The sequence below is a fragment of the Silurus meridionalis genome, chromosome 17 (genome assembly GCF_014805685.1).
Source record: "Silurus meridionalis isolate SWU-2019-XX chromosome 17, ASM1480568v1, whole genome shotgun sequence".
Lineage (NCBI taxonomy): Eukaryota > Metazoa > Chordata > Actinopteri > Siluriformes > Siluridae > Silurus > Silurus meridionalis.
Window position 1 is genome coordinate 13,077,071 of NC_060900.1, and position 15,620 is coordinate 13,092,690.

The 15,620-nt window shown below is 38.3% G+C and overlaps 1 protein-coding gene across 1 annotated transcript; it reads left to right on the forward strand.

Moving 5' to 3' along the window:
- The first annotated feature begins 494 nt into the window (after window positions 1-494).
- Window positions 495-14,094, forward strand: pptc7a (protein phosphatase targeting COQ7 a). The gene is made up of 6 exons (XM_046872053.1): window positions 495-1,048; window positions 2,747-2,926; window positions 3,365-3,563; window positions 9,670-9,793; window positions 9,876-10,005; window positions 12,965-14,094. The coding sequence occupies exons 1-6, from the start codon at window positions 847-849 to the stop codon at window positions 13,021-13,023; spliced, it is 894 nt and encodes a 297-aa protein (XP_046728009.1). The 5' UTR covers window positions 495-846; the 3' UTR covers window positions 13,024-14,094.
- Window positions 14,095-15,620: the final 1,526 nt, after the last annotated feature.

The window sequence follows — 15,620 nt, forward strand, 5'->3', positions numbered from 1 at the left end:
GCTGTTAGCAGTCTGACTGCGAAATGCGCTATGGCATAACTCACAAAAACGTATTATTAAATGGCAAACAAGGATCAAGAAACAATATAATTTATTTTTATAGGTAAAGTATTGTGATTATTACAACAGAATTCACTCATTAATATTAGGCTAACCTGACTGACAGGTGGGTGGGCCTAGGCCCATCCAGACCCACCCATAGCTACGCGACTGCTATGGGAGTCACGTGATAAAAGAGCGAAAGTTACACTACTCAATTCTGTTTCCTGTACATAACCTACGGATATTTTGAAATGCTTCGCTTATGTCCGATCACTCTTTTAGACTACTCGTTCTTCTGAGTCACAGTAAAGACTCATTCAAAATGAACTCGTTCATAAACGACCCATCACCATGTGACATCAAAGCAGATTCACATCGCGTGCGCCGACTGTGAGGTGAAACTGCTGCTGCGCGCGCAGTCCATGAAAGGTAAAGCTATTCGAGTTGCGTCAGAGAGTGACGTCACGCAGTCACGAGACGCGTTGTTATGTAAGCGGTTAATGAGGTCCAGGCCACGCGGTGTGCTGTAGCTCAGTGCCGTAATGTGTTTAGAGGATTAAAATCGCATGTGGGTAATATGTGGAGGATAGATGAGTGTAAAGAGAGTTCGATTTGAATCAGCGGTAAGACAGACAGAGACAGAGACAGACAGAGAGAGCAAGAGAAAGAGGGAATTTAGAAGTTTGATTCTACTCGGATCCTCACTGGATTGAGCTCACAGTTTGCTAGGTTGTGTGAGGGGTGACAGGCGGCGGGCTGAGCCCCGGACAGTAGAGCCGGCTTTGGCCTGCTGGAGCTCGGGGGATGTTGTCCGTGCTCTCCTGCGGCAGACTGCTGGCCCGCGCTGTCCTCGGCGGCCTTTCCCAAACCGACAGCCGGGATTACAGCCTCGTATCGGCCAGCTTTGGTTATGGCAAAGATTTCCGCAAGGGTATTTTAAAGAAATGCATGTGCTACGGGGATGACGCCTGGTTTATCGCGCGACACAGATCCGCTGATGTGTTGGGTAAGTAACTCCGGTCTAATGCTAGTTAGCTACAAATCGTTATTAGCCGACACGGTGATAACTATCTGAGCAACTAAGCCCAGTTCAACCATGACATTTATGTTATAGCTAGCATGAGTAATATTAAATGTATGTACAAGTTATAATAATAATTAGCGCCTATAACGTCCTTTTTGTGACTTGGTAACGTGGCACTTGTTCTAGCTAGCAAGTATTAAGCTAGCTGTGTTAGCTTATGTACTGGATGGAGTCTCATTGATGCTTGATTGGCCAAATACACTGTGTGTTTATAGATCCGCCTGTCTGGTGTTATTTTGCAGTCAGGATAATAGTGGTGTAGTAACCCCGGTATGTTACTGAGGTGGTTTTGATGAAAGTGTAGGCTGTGTAGAACTGGACCTACAGCTCGTGTCTTTGACAATGCCGACAATTTAGAATTCCAAATGTTTATATGAACTCCTGTTCCACTGCTTATTCCTGTATTGTCCAATGAGGCAATTCAACACAGTGCATAAATGTAATGCAGAAACAGGAATAGAGCTTCTGTTAATGGGTACAGTAAACATAAAAAAAGTAACAGAGGACTGATGATCATGATTTGATTATTAGAGCCAGATGGGCTGCTCTTTTGTGTTCATGCACAACAGACCCTGCAAGGCACAAAAAACCCATCAAATAACCACTACTTACATCTGGAGAGCAGAGCATGACAACAGGAGTAGAAAACCATATTGGCCCTCCTCCTGTCAGCCAACAACAGGAATCTAAAGCTAAGGTGTGCACCAGTATTTCAATTTCAATTTGGAAAATGACCAGACAAAATATTTATACTTCTAAATGTCGGAGGAAAATGGTCTGCTTGTTTTGAGCTCACTTGAAGGACAGATTGAATCAGTTTTTTATAATTGTAATGATCAGAAAATCATCTAATTGACATTAAAACAGAAGATTCAACTTCTGTCATGTAGGAAAGAAAAACTATAAAGTTCAAGAATTAAGCCTTGGATTAGGCTTAGAGTGGAACCTGACTTGATCATCTTCTGTGGTAGATCATCCCTCCTAATGTTTAATGTTTTTTGGCATCTAAGATGCTTTTCAGCTCACTACATTTGTAGAGTTCTTATTTAAGCTAATATATGTTTTCTATCAGGTCAGACTGGTTGTTTTCTTTAGATTTTTCCTCTTCAACAAGGTTTCACCCTACAGACCCATTGCTCACAATTATTTTTTTTTCCCCCATACCATTTTTCTAATCTTAGTGTGTTGAGTGTGACATTTCTAGGCAATCTAAGTTTCTACAAATCCTTAAAACTAGTTTGGCAACAACAACTATACCAAAAGATCCCTATTTTTCCCATTCTAATGTTTAATGTAAATAGTAAATAAAGCTCTTGACCAGTATCAATTTAGTGCTGCTGCCATGTGACTGGCAGACTGACTAAATGCTTAATTGAGCAGGTGGGCATGGATGGTGTCAGTGTTTGCTGAAGCTGGTTTACAGCAGCTATTTATGATGTAAAGGATAACTTCAACTTTTTGCTTGCTACATAAAAAACCTTCCGGGACATCTAAAATAGTATCCTGGCTGTTTTCCAAGACTGATGATTATTTCACGATGCTTCCACCAATTTTGTTTTATAAATCTTTCTTAATTATTTAATTTAATTTGTCTTCTGGTGCCCCGTTCTTGTCTTGTAGGTGTAGCTGATGGAGTGGGAGGCTGGAGGGATTATGGGGTTGATCCTTCTCTATTCTCTGGAACTCTCATGAGGACATGTGAGAGACTGGTCAAGGAAGGCCACTTTGTGCCGAGCAACCCTGTGGGAATTCTTACTACCAGTTATTACGAGCTCCTTCAGAACAAAGTACCTCTCTTAGGTGTGTTTAATTTATGCTGAATCATCTTTCTAATTTGTCTAATTATAATACATTTTCCAGTAGTCAGATTAGAAGAAACTGAGCACAGGAAGCTTTCTTGTGAAGTTCTTGATTGCATCTTCTGGTCAAATATGGTAATATAAAAAATGTTTTATGTAAATTTGAATGAAAAACAAGAACGTGGTGGTTTTTAGGCTTTTGTCTACAGTCAAGACTTTTTAAACAGATGTTGCTGGTGTAGTTGCATGCAGATTTGTCCATTTCTATAAAGACCTTCTGATTCAAATATATTGGTTTGCTTCAGGTTATTACTGATTTTACATAATTCATAAGCTTGTTATACACATGCCTCCAATTTTCTAAGCCAATTTATTCCTACAGAAGTTTATATACAAATATAATATAAAGATTTCAACTAGTTGTTTTCTTTTCTTTTAGGAAGCAGCACAGCCTGTATAGTGATGCTGGACAGGCGGAGTCACCGGCTTCACACAGCAAATTTGGGAGATTCTGGCTTTTTGGTTGTTCGAGGAGGGGAGGTAGTACACAGGTCTGATGAGCAGCAGCACTATTTCAACACACCCTTCCAGCTTTCAATTGCTCCTCCAGAGGCAGAGGGCTCTGTTCTTAGTGACAGGTAAACTTTCTTTTTTGTTGATATTTTCCTTACAGAGAAACAGCATGAAATAAACATTATGGAATTGTCAAGGTTATGGAAATAACAGAGTGTTCTTTTCCTGCTGGGTGTTAAATGATGTAATCCTTGCTGGTAGAATAAGAATTAGCAGTCCATGCTGAGACTTTGGTCATTATCTTCACTGGAATATAGTACCTGCTGTGAAAGTTGCTAAATAACCAATAGGACCACTGCTTAGGATCCAGCTTAAGCTCAGATATCACTTTTCCCACATCTCAGTGTAGCTGTGGAGATTTGTTCATTCAACCACAAGAGTGAGATCAAGCATTGGGCAGGTGCGGAGGCCTGGGGTGAAGTCTGTATTCCATTCCCAAGATGTTCAGTCATTGAGTTCAGGGTTTTGTGCAGGACACTTAAAAACTTGGTGCATGAGTTTGAGTATATACAGTGAGGAAAATAAGTATTTGAACACCCTGCTATTTTGCAAGTTCTCCCACTTAGAAATCATGGAGGGGTCTGAAATTGTCATCGTAGGTGCATGTCCACTGTGAGAGACATAATGTAAAAAAAAAAAATCCAGAAATCACAATGTATGATTTTTTTTTTAACTATTTATTTGTATGATACAGCTGCAAATAAGTATTTGAACACCTGAGAAAGTCAATGTTAATATTTGGTACAGTAGCCTTTGTTTGCAATTACAGAGGTCAATCGTTTCCTGTAGTTTTCACCAGGTTTGCACACACTGCAGGAGGATTTTGGCCCACTCCTCCACACAGATCTTCTCTAGATCAGTCAGGTTTCTGGCCTGTCGCTGAGAAACACGGAGTTTGAGCTCCCTCCAAAGATTCTCTATTGGGTTTAGGTCTGGAGACTGGCTAGGCCATGCCAGAACCTTGATATGCTTCTTACAGAGCCACTCCTTGGTTATCCTGGCTGTGTGCTTGGTCATTGTCATGTTGGAAGACCCAGCCTCGACCCATCTTCAATGCTCTAACTGAGGGAAGGAGGTTGTTCCCCAAAATCTCGCAATACATGGCCCCGGTCATCCTCTCCTTAATACAGTGCAGTCGCCCTGTCCCATGTGCAGAAAAACACCCCAAAGCATGATGCTACCACCCCCATGCTTCACAGTAGGGATGGTGTTCTTGGGATGGTACTCATCATTCTTCTTCCTCCAAACACGTTTAGTGGAATTATGACCCAAAAGTTCTATTTTGGTCTCATCTGACCACATGACTTTCTCCCATGACTCCTCTGGATCATCCAAATGGTCATTGGCAAACTTAAGACGTGCCTGGACATGTGCTGGTTTAAGCAGGGGAACCTTCCGTGCCATGCATGATTTCAAACCATGACGTCTTAGTGTATTACCAACAGTAACCTTGGAAACGGTGGTCCCAGCTCTTTTCAGGTAATTGACCAGCTCCTCCCGTGTAGTTCTGGGCTGATTTCTCACCTTCCTTAGGATCATTGAGACCCCACGAGGTGAGATCTTGCATGGAGCCCCAGTCCGAGGGAGATTGACAGTCATGTTTAGCTTCTTCCATTTTCTAATGATTGCTCCAACAGTGGACCTTTTTTCACCAAGCTGCTTGGCAATTTCCCTGTAACCCTTTCCAGATTTGTTAGGTGTACAATTTTGTCTCTAGTGTCTTTGGACAGCTCTTTGGTCTTGGCCATGTTAGTAGTTGGATTCTTACTGATTGTATGGGGTGGACAGGTGTCTTTATGCAGCTAATGACCTCAAACAGGTGCATCTAATTTAGGATAATAAATGTAGTGGAGGTGGACATTTTAAAGGCAGACTAACAGGTCTTTGAGGGTCAGAATTCTAGCTGATAGACAGGTGTTCAAATACTTATTTGCAGCTGTATCATACAAATAAATATTTTAAAAATCATATATTGTGATTTCTGGATTTTTTGTTTTTTAGATTATGTCTCTCACAGTGGACATGCACCTACGATGACAATTTCAGACCCCTCCATGATTTCTAAGTGGGAGAACTTGCAAAATGGCAGGGTGTTCAAATACTTATTTTCATCACTGTGTATATATATATATATATATATATATATATATATATATATATATATATATATATATATATATATATATATATATATATATATATATAAAATCTTTATCCTATAACATTACCAAAGTAGATAAGTGCTGTTGTTGCTCTAGCAGTGACTAAAGAGTCATGCTGTGTCTGCTCACCAAGGGAATTGTAATGAAAGTGGATAGCTATGGGTGAGAGAGTTGTCCAAAGTGAAACTATGCACATTGGTGGACTAGACGCCTCCTCTGTATCAACAAATCCTGTTTCTTTATTAAGATACCATTATCCAATATGAGTACTTGGTGAACCCCTGGCTTGTTTTTTGTTCTTGGTGCATCTAAATGTGTTTTTAAATCTAACATTAAATTAGAAAACTGAGCTTTCCATCTGATGGACATAGAACCAAATGTGCCTGCTGGCATCTCATTACATTTTTTCATACGTAAATAACATGCAGAAGCTTGCCAAGGTTGTGGCATTGCCAACAAGGCTAATCCTCACATGACCTGATATTTATCTTTAGTTGGGTGGGATGGAGTGACCAAATGATCTCCAAAGTCATCTGCAATACTTTTATATGCTCACATTGTATGCATTCTAAACGAAGACAGCATGATCTTTAAGATCATCTGGTATCCACTTTTCCACGTGTAGGCTGGGACAGAAATTGCCACAGTCAGAACTCTGAGTTAAAGGCTTTCCTGGAGTTGAACTTGATACTTCAGCACAAATCTAAATGTGTCCATAAACTTGGGACAAGCTTCAGTGTGCTTGAAGCAGTTCAAGAAGTTTATCTGTCTACATGCTTTTAAAAAAAAATGGCAGGCATGAAAACATATTCACTTAAGGATGTATTAAGTTTTTTACCATAATGTCTATCAGATGTTTCAGGTGGTATTATAAAAATAAATAAATAAAAATCAGCATTATAATCTAAGACTTTTGTGGTATGGGTAATTAAGTGCAAATATACTAAATTGCTGTAACTCAAGACATTCTCTTGGTTAGTTTGTGATACTGTAATTGTGATCATTGTTCATTGTTCTTTCGCAACTATTTATAGATACCTTTTAAGATATACATCCACAACCAATTAATGCAGCAAAATATTCATCCACTTGAAAACGTAGGCCTCTAAATAAACAATTTTAAAAAATCCTGATTTTATAAATATTTTTGGTGTTCCTAAACTTTGAAATCGTAAAGAGATATGTTGAAAAGTAGTGCTTGGCTTCAGCAGACAGCTATCTTGTGAAAGTATTAAACAGGGCAGGGTGTGTCGCAGCCCTCCAGAGCTCAGCAGCCCCAGATTTTTCCAATGTAAACTTTAATGGAAAAATAGAAGCATAGTGCACACTAATTAAGAGCCATATGGACAGTTATGATTCTGGCCTTCCTGTTCTAACGTTACATGAATGTAGCCTAGGGCAATGCTGTATCAATTCCCATCAGCAAAGTATAAGAGCCTGTGTCAGTTCAGCAAGCATGCTGGGCTGTGAACATGACGAGTGGTGAAGGTTATCCCAAGTGTAATAGTATCCGGTTTCTGTTACAGAACCGTTTGGAACATTTGTAATTTAGTGAGAAAATGGCTGTTAAATGACTTTGCCCTGACAACCCAGACATAAAAATTGTACTACAAAGGACAATGGTAGATCGTTCAATATTATAGTATAATAACAAAGGTCATTTTCCAGGTCTTGACAAAAAGTCTTGGCTGCCTGGTTGTGCTAAGCAGAATAAAGATTTCTGTTCCCTATGTTTGCTTTTCCATTCTTTAAACAGGAGGACAGCGGGAGGTATGCAGTAGCTAAGTTGTGTATAATTTTAAAGGGGAAAAAAAGTTAACATCTAGTTATTAGCCATGCAATGAAACAAGTCATGCTTGTACAAGCTAATATAGCGGCACAGATAGATGAGAACTACAAAGTTGATGTGAAGCCAATTTTTCTCCAACTCACAATATTCTAAATCAATATTCAATCACAGTAAAACAGGATTTTAGCAGTCAATCATATTCATAGCATTTCCATCTACATTTATGGTCAGGAGCAGCTACTGCTCAGTTGTGTTTAAGACAGTCATCGAACCTATCAGAGTAAAAATATTGTATGCAAGTAGTTCCTAGTTTTCCTTAGGCAGCATGCTGTTATATGTGTCATGGTTTGGTAATTGCACTGTGGAGGAACCACAATGACGGGAAAATAAATCTGATCATAAATAAACATTTTGTTTTGAACATACTGTAATTGATTATACAAAGCATAAATGATGTTTACATCACATTATTAATGTTTTTCGTAACAATACTTTTGGTACGATATTTTGTGTGGTGATACTGTATTGATTGTCAAAGAAGCAATATTAATATAAAAAAAAACATTTATTCAAGATTCATTTTGAGGTTATAACCCTACTGCTAGACAGATAGCAGCCTTCTTTTCTATTAGCATAAGTTTTAGCATAAGCATAAGTTTTAAGTTTCTCATAGTTTCAAGGAAAGAAGTTTAGACCTCTAAGGTGCTATGTTTCTATTTTTTCATTAAAGTTTACATTGGAAAAATCTGGGGACTGTTGAGCTCTGGGGGGCTGCGACACACTCTGCCCTGCTTTTCACAAGATAACTATCTGCCGAAGCCAAGCGCTACGTTTCAACATCTCTCACTTTGCGACATTAAAGCCTTGAAACTGCAAAAATATTTTCAGAATAATTTGAGTTAAGATTTTAAGAATTGATTGATTATTTAGAGGTTTGAGAAGTGAAGTGTAGGCACATATGACAGATTGTAGATTTAGATGTAATTTGGATAATAATTGGGATACAATAACCCAAACAGCCACGTCTGCCATTTTTGCCACTGCTTTGTGTTAGTAATTATAATAATAGTAAAACACTTTTTAATGCAGAGGAAGAGCACTACAGACTCATTATTTGCTTTTAGAATGTTGATGGAGAAGTATAAAGAAGGTCAGAAGGAGTTGCATTGTGTGTTTGTGGATTTAGAGAAAGCGTACAACAGGGGGCCGAGAGAGGAGTTGTGGTAATGTATAAGGAAGTCAGGTGTGTCAGAGAAGTACGCGAGGGTGGTGCAGAACATGTATGAGGACAGTGTGTCAGAAGTGAATTGTGCAGTAGGAACAACAGACTGGTTAAAGGTGGAGGTTGGACTGCATCAAGGATCGGCTCTGAACCCTTTTCTGTTTGCAGTGGTGATGGATAGGTTGACAGTCAAGGTCAGACAGGAGTCTCCGTGGACTATGATGTTTGCGGATGATGCTGTGATTTGTGGTGAGGGTAGGGAGGAGGTGGAGAAGAGCCTGAAGAGGTGGAGGTACACACTGGAGAGAAGGGGAATGAAAGTCAGTAGGAGTAATACAGAGGACATGTGTGTGAATGAGGTACATGGGGTCAACAGTGCAAAGTAATGGAGAGTGTGTTAGGGAAGTAAAGAAAAGAGTGCAGGCAGGGTGGAGTGGGTGGAGAAGAGTGACGGGAGTGATTTGTGATAGAGAGGTATCTGCAAGAGTGAAAGGGAAAGTTTATAGGACTGTGGTGAGACCTGCAATGCTGTATGGATTAGAGACAGTAGCATTGAGTAAAAGACAGGAGGTGGAGCTGGAGGTAGCAGAGCTGAAGATGTTGAGGTTTTTGGGAGTGACAAGGATGGACAGGATGAGAAACGAGTATTAAGAGGTACAGCATATGTAGGACGTGTTGGAGACAAGGTGAGGGAGGCCCAATTGAGATGGTTTGGACATGTGCAGAGGAGGGACATGGGGTATATCGGTAGGAGAATGCTGAGGATGGAGCCACCAGGAAGGAAGAAAAGAGGAAGACCCAAGAAGGAGGTTTATAGCTGTGATGAGGGGAAACATGCAGGTGCTTAATTTAAATGAGCCAGATGTAGGGGACAGGGTAATATGGAGACGGATGATCCGCTGTGGTGACCCTTACCACTTTTAGGACAACACCACTGACGGACATTAATTATCTTCAAATGATAAATATCACACAACATTTGTATGCTTCTCTCTCAGCCCCGAAGCTGCAGACAGCACATCCTTCGATGTCCAGTTAGGAGACATCATCCTTACAGCCACAGATGGGCTCTTTGACAACATGCCAGACTATATGATCTTACAAGAACTCAAGAAGCTCAAGGTACTGCCATTTCCTGACAGTATTTTGTAGAACTGCTTTGCTTCTTAGTGGTAAATAACTAACAAGACGTACTTCTTTTCAGAACACCAATTATGAGAGCATCCAGCAGACAGCCAAGAGTATTGCAGAACAGGCCCATGTTTTGGCATATGACCCCAATTACATGTCACCTTTTGCACAGTTTGCTTGTGACAATGGCCTGAATGTTAGAGGTAAGTCATATTTTACCCAATTCTTGAATTCAAAACATCCTGAAAGATAAAAATGAGCAGAAGTGTAAGCAAACTAATGCTGATAGTGTAACAATGCCAAGCTGCATGTAAATTTAAGTTTTTTTCTGTAGCGCTTTGCACAATGTATAATGTCTCAAAGCAGCTTTACAGAACCTAAGAATGAAAGTGAATTATGTGTATTTATCAAGCCTGGGGTGACTGTGGCAACGAAAAACCCTAGGAACCAGACTGAAAAGGGGAACTCATCCTCATTTGAGTGATATCAAGGGTGTAATTATAAATCTTAAAACAATTCAAAACACTGGATAGTAAAAACTACCATGCGTACTGGAGTGTGTGTGATTATGGGTAATGTCCTTTTCTCCTCTATTTATGTAACATCATAGCAATACTACACATGGCATGGGAAGTACATGATGTTTTTTTCTGACTTATCTTTAATGAACGTATTGCCATAAAAAAAAAAAAAAAATATATATATATATATATATATATATATATATATATATATATATATATATATATATATAATACATACATTATACATACATTTATACATATACATACAAACCCGATTCCAAGTTTCAAATTTAGATATATTCAGAATACAATATAGATGACATATCAAATGTTTAAACTGAGAAAATGTATCATTTTAAGAAAAAAATAAGTTGATTTTAAATTTCATGGCATCAGCACGCCTCAAAAAAGTTGGGATAAGGACATGTTCACCACTGTGTGGCATCCCCTCTTCTTTTTATAACAGTCTGAAAACGTCTGGGGACTGAGGAGACAAGTTGCTCAAGTTTAGGAATAGGAATGTTGTCCCATTCTTGTCTAAAACAGGCTTCTAGTTGCTCAGCTCTCTTAGGTCTTCTTTATCGCATCTTCCTCTTTATGATGCGTCAAATGATTTCAAAAGATCTGGACTGCAGGCTGGCCATTTCAGTACCGGATCCTTCTTCTACGCAGCAATGATGTTGTAATTGATGCAGTATGTGGTCTGGCATTGTCATGTTGGAAAATGCAAGGTCTTCCCTGAAAGAGACGACGTCTGGATGGGAGCATATGTTGTTCTAGAACTTGGATATACCTTTCAGCATTGATGTTGCCTTTCCAGATGTGTAAGCTGCCCATGCCACACGCACTCATGCAACCCCATACTATCAGAGATGTAGGCTTTTGAACTGAGCGCTGATAACAACTTGGGTTGCCCTTATCCTCTTTAGTCCAGATGACATGGCGTCCCAGTTTCCCAAAAAGAACTTCAAATTTTGATTCGTCTGACCAAAGAACAGTTTTTTACTTTGCCACAGTCCATTTTAAATGAGCCTTGGCCCAGAGAAAATTGCCCATGTTGTGATTTCCATTACAGTAGCATTCCTGTATGTGATGCAGTGCTGTCTAAGGGCCCGAAGGTCACGGGCATCCAGTATGGTTTTCTGGCCTTGACCCTTACGCACAGAGATTGTTCCAGATTCTCAGAATTTTATGCACTGTAGATGATGATAACTTCAAACTCTTTGCAATTTTTCTCTGAGAAACTCCTTTCTGAAATTGCTCCACTATTTTTAACCGCAGCATTGGGGGAATTGGTGATCCTCTGCCCATCTTGACTTCTGAGAGACACTGCCACTCTGAGAGGCTCTTTTTTTATACCCAATCATGTTGCCAATTGACCTAATAAGTTGCAAATTGGTCCTCCAGCTGTTACTTATATATACATTTAACTTTTCCGGCCTCTTATTGCTACCTGTCCTAACTTTTTTTGGCATGTGTAGCTCTCATGAAATCCAAAATGAGCCAATATTTGGCATGACATTTCAAAATGTCTCACTTTCAACATTTGATATGTTATATATATTCTATTGTGAATAAAATGTTTATGAGATTTGTAAATTATTGCATTCCTTATTTTTATTCACAATTTGTAGTGTCCCAACCTTTTTGGAATCGTGTGTGTATGTGTGTGTATGTTATGTGTGTGTGTGTGTGTGTGTGTGTGTGTATGTGTGTATGTATATATATATATATATATATATATATATATATATATATATATATATATATATATATATATATATATATATATATATATATATAAATGAACACAACACTTTTGTTTTTGCCCCCACTTTTCATGAGCTAAACTTAAAGATCCAAGACTTTTTCTATGTACACAAAAGGCATATTTCTCTCAAATATTGTTCACAAATCTGTAAAAATCTCCTTTGCAGGCAGATTTGTGAACAATATTTAAGAGAAATATGCCTTTTGAGTTTTGGATCTTTAAGTTCAGCTCATGAAAAATGGGGCAAAAACAAGTGTTGTGTTTATAATTTTGTTCAGTGTGAATGTGTTATTTATATATATATATATATATATATATATATATATATATATATATATATATATATATATATATATATATATATATATACACACACACACACATATACACACACACATTTTATTTTAAACAAAAAAGCAAATGTTTTGCCTGAATGCGAAAAATGAGGCTGGAACTGTGTAAGTGCCACTTTCCAAGCAAAGTTTGTTCACGCGATCTGTGTCGCAAATTCCCCTTGGTTAAACGGCATGTTTATAAATGAGACCCCTGGACAGGTATATAAAATAAATCCGGTATTTGAGTATGTAGTTTAGCCAATAGCTCACAAAATGTAAAAATAGCTAAACCGAACCTGTGACTTAAATACAAACAAACCCCTTTGTTCTATTGAATATTTGTTTCTTTATCATTTTTGTTTTTTACATTAGCCAAATTTGTAGCCTGAACTATCCAGCAAAAAAATGTGCAATATCACAACTCTTGTGTTTGAGTTGCTTTACTCTGTAATGATTGCTGCCTTCTACATATGTATCTCTGTGATGTTCGCTATTGCAGCTTTGCTTCTTCTAACGCATTATTTCACTATAGGAGGAAAGCCAGATGACATCACTGTCCTACTGTCTATCGTTGCGGAGTACACAGACTGAGGTGCTCCACTTGTCCTCTTCACTAGAGCAGTCATTACTTCCTGCTGGCAGGATGGGCAGAATTTCATTTCTTTGCCAAGGACCAAACTCTGATCCCCTTTATTGGATTTGACACTGACCTTTACAGCTTCATGTAAACCACCCATAAATAAGCAAAATGATAAATAATTAAAAAACAAATAGAATCGTTTGAGACCAATCCATTGCATCTTTGATTATGAATAAAGAAAATAGCATGCAGGAAACATTTTTTGACATGACAAAAGCTAAAAATGAGTAGCATAACACGAACCACTATGCAGGAATATGCAACATGAAATTAACCAGTGAGAGGACTAACGTTGTTCCAGCAGGGAGATGTGTGGAGATAATCATGAAAAAATGCATCATTATGCCAGGAGAGGCCTATCTGTGGAGTCTAGAGATGAAGAAATGTGTCATGATGCTAATAGCAAACCCGTAGCGACTCATGATGATCAGTTTGGCCTTGAATAATCAATTTAAAAAGCCATTTTTAACTAACTTGTGTCTTTAATCTGGCTGTAATCTGATTCTTTGTTGATGTATAACACCACAATCCAGGAACCAGGGTAAAGGGAAGTCAGACGAATGTGAATAAGTGGACAATTTCATTGTGTTGTTTTTGTTTACTTGTTCTCTTTTTTTATATTTAATATATTAAATATTGTGTTCGATTAGTTTTTCAGCACAGTCTGGGTTGTGATGTAAGAATAATGCAAGAGACTGCAAGGTTTTATCTTTTGAGGAAAAAAACCCTTCACGCTCTTTTAACCACTTTAAAGGTTCACGTGTGTGCATGCATGTGGACGCGAGTGATATACTGTATGTAAATACAAACTTCTGTATATCTATGTATGCATTAGGAAACAAACAATTGTATACGAATATCTTATATTTTATAAGTGTAATTTGTGTGTTCCAACTTTTTTGTAATCTTACTTTGAAATATTCCTTGACATGTACACTTAATACACAGGGATTTAATGCTTAACGCATTTATGAATGCGTTAAGCATGTGTGTGTTATGTCTAATAAAGATCTATTTTTCTAGCTGTGTAATGGTTTGTCTGTCTTAGACTAGCTTTATATGCACTGGCATTTGTGTTTGCATTTTCTATGCGGTAACAATCTCATCCAGTAAACTGTGCTTGGATGCTTTTATTTTTTGGTTTTTAGTTTTAAACCCCCAAAAAAATTATTTTAATGCATGGGAAAAATGTAAAAGGAAAAAAAAACAGGGTAATTTTGAGGTTAATATTGATGTTTTTTGTGGGTGGTGCATCAGATTCCCTCCTCTTTCTGAAAGTGTGTTTAGTCTTTTTTTTTTTTTCTTGCTTTAGTAATGTCATTCATTATCGCTGCATGATGGATACCTGTCTGTGCTGCAATGTTCTAGTTACACTACGCTTTCTCTGTTTTTATAGATGTGGTGCCATAATGATGGTATTAAGATGTGGATTGGCACCACTGAAGGCCTAGGTGTGAAATGCACCACCCGCCACTGCAAAATAGGGAAAAATTTTGTGTAAATTAATCACATCAGTGTGAGGCAGACAGATCGCACCTCTACATTTTTTTTTTTCACCAATTAGACATTTGGACACTTCCAATTAAGATATGTAAAGAGGTATACAAACACCAGCCATGTCATTAAAACCTGACTGATATCTGATGCTGATGTGGACACTAGGATCTCTGACTGGTCTGTGACTATGCAACTATGCAAATGTATTAAACCCATATTTTATTCACAATACATAAATACACACAGAAAACATAAAATGTTTCAACTGAGGAAATGTACCATTTTTAGGAAAATGTCATTTTAGCTGCAATATGTCTCAAAAATGTTGGGAACACGTGGGAAAATCATTATTGGATGATCGTGATCTTCGGGCCCCCAGGTAGCACTGTATTAAAAACGGGCATGATTCTGTAATGGAAATTACTGCATCTGCTTGGAAATCCCTCCAGAAATCATTGTGAATACAGTTCACTGTGCCACCAACAAATGCAGGTTAAAACATCATGCAAAGAGGAACCATGTGAACATGATCCATAAACACCACCATCTCCTCTGGGCCAAAGCAAACGTAAAATGGAGTGGAAAACTATTCTGTGGTCAGACAAATCCAAATTTGAAATTCTTCTTGGAAACCATGAAGGCTGCACCCTCCCCACTAAAAAGTAGAGGAACCATCCAGCTTATCAGTGTTCAGTTCAAAAGTCAGTATCCCTGATAGTATAAGGGTGCATTAATTCCTATTTCAGTTCACATTTGGAAAGACACCAATAATGCTGAAAGGTATATATGTTGTATTTTGATGTTAAATTGCATTCTGCTTCTATTATAACAGCATGGTTTAGGAGTAGTCTGGGTGTTGAACTAGCCTGCCTTCATTAACAATTAAAAAGATTTAGTGCATCATGAAATGATGAATATGACAAAAGACCCAGGACTGTTGAGCAGTGAATCCTGTATTAGACTCCCCAGTCCCCAGACATATACAAATTGTTATTAAAAGAAAAGGGGGTGCTACACATAACTCTGTCCAAACCTTTTTAACACGTGTTAC

Excerpts from the sequence above, each read along its gene's own strand:
- pptc7a (XM_046872053.1), top strand. The coding sequence starts at position 847 with ATGTTGTCCGTGCTCTCCTGCGGCAGACTGCTGGCCCGCGCTGTCCTC. Across the intron at positions 3,564-9,669 it reads GGCTCTGTTCTTAGTGACAG|CCCCGAAGCTGCAGACAGCA; the intron begins GTAAACTTTCTT and ends CTTCTCTCTCAG. Across the intron at positions 9,794-9,875 it reads AAGAACTCAAGAAGCTCAAG|AACACCAATTATGAGAGCAT; the intron begins GTACTGCCATTT and ends ACTTCTTTTCAG.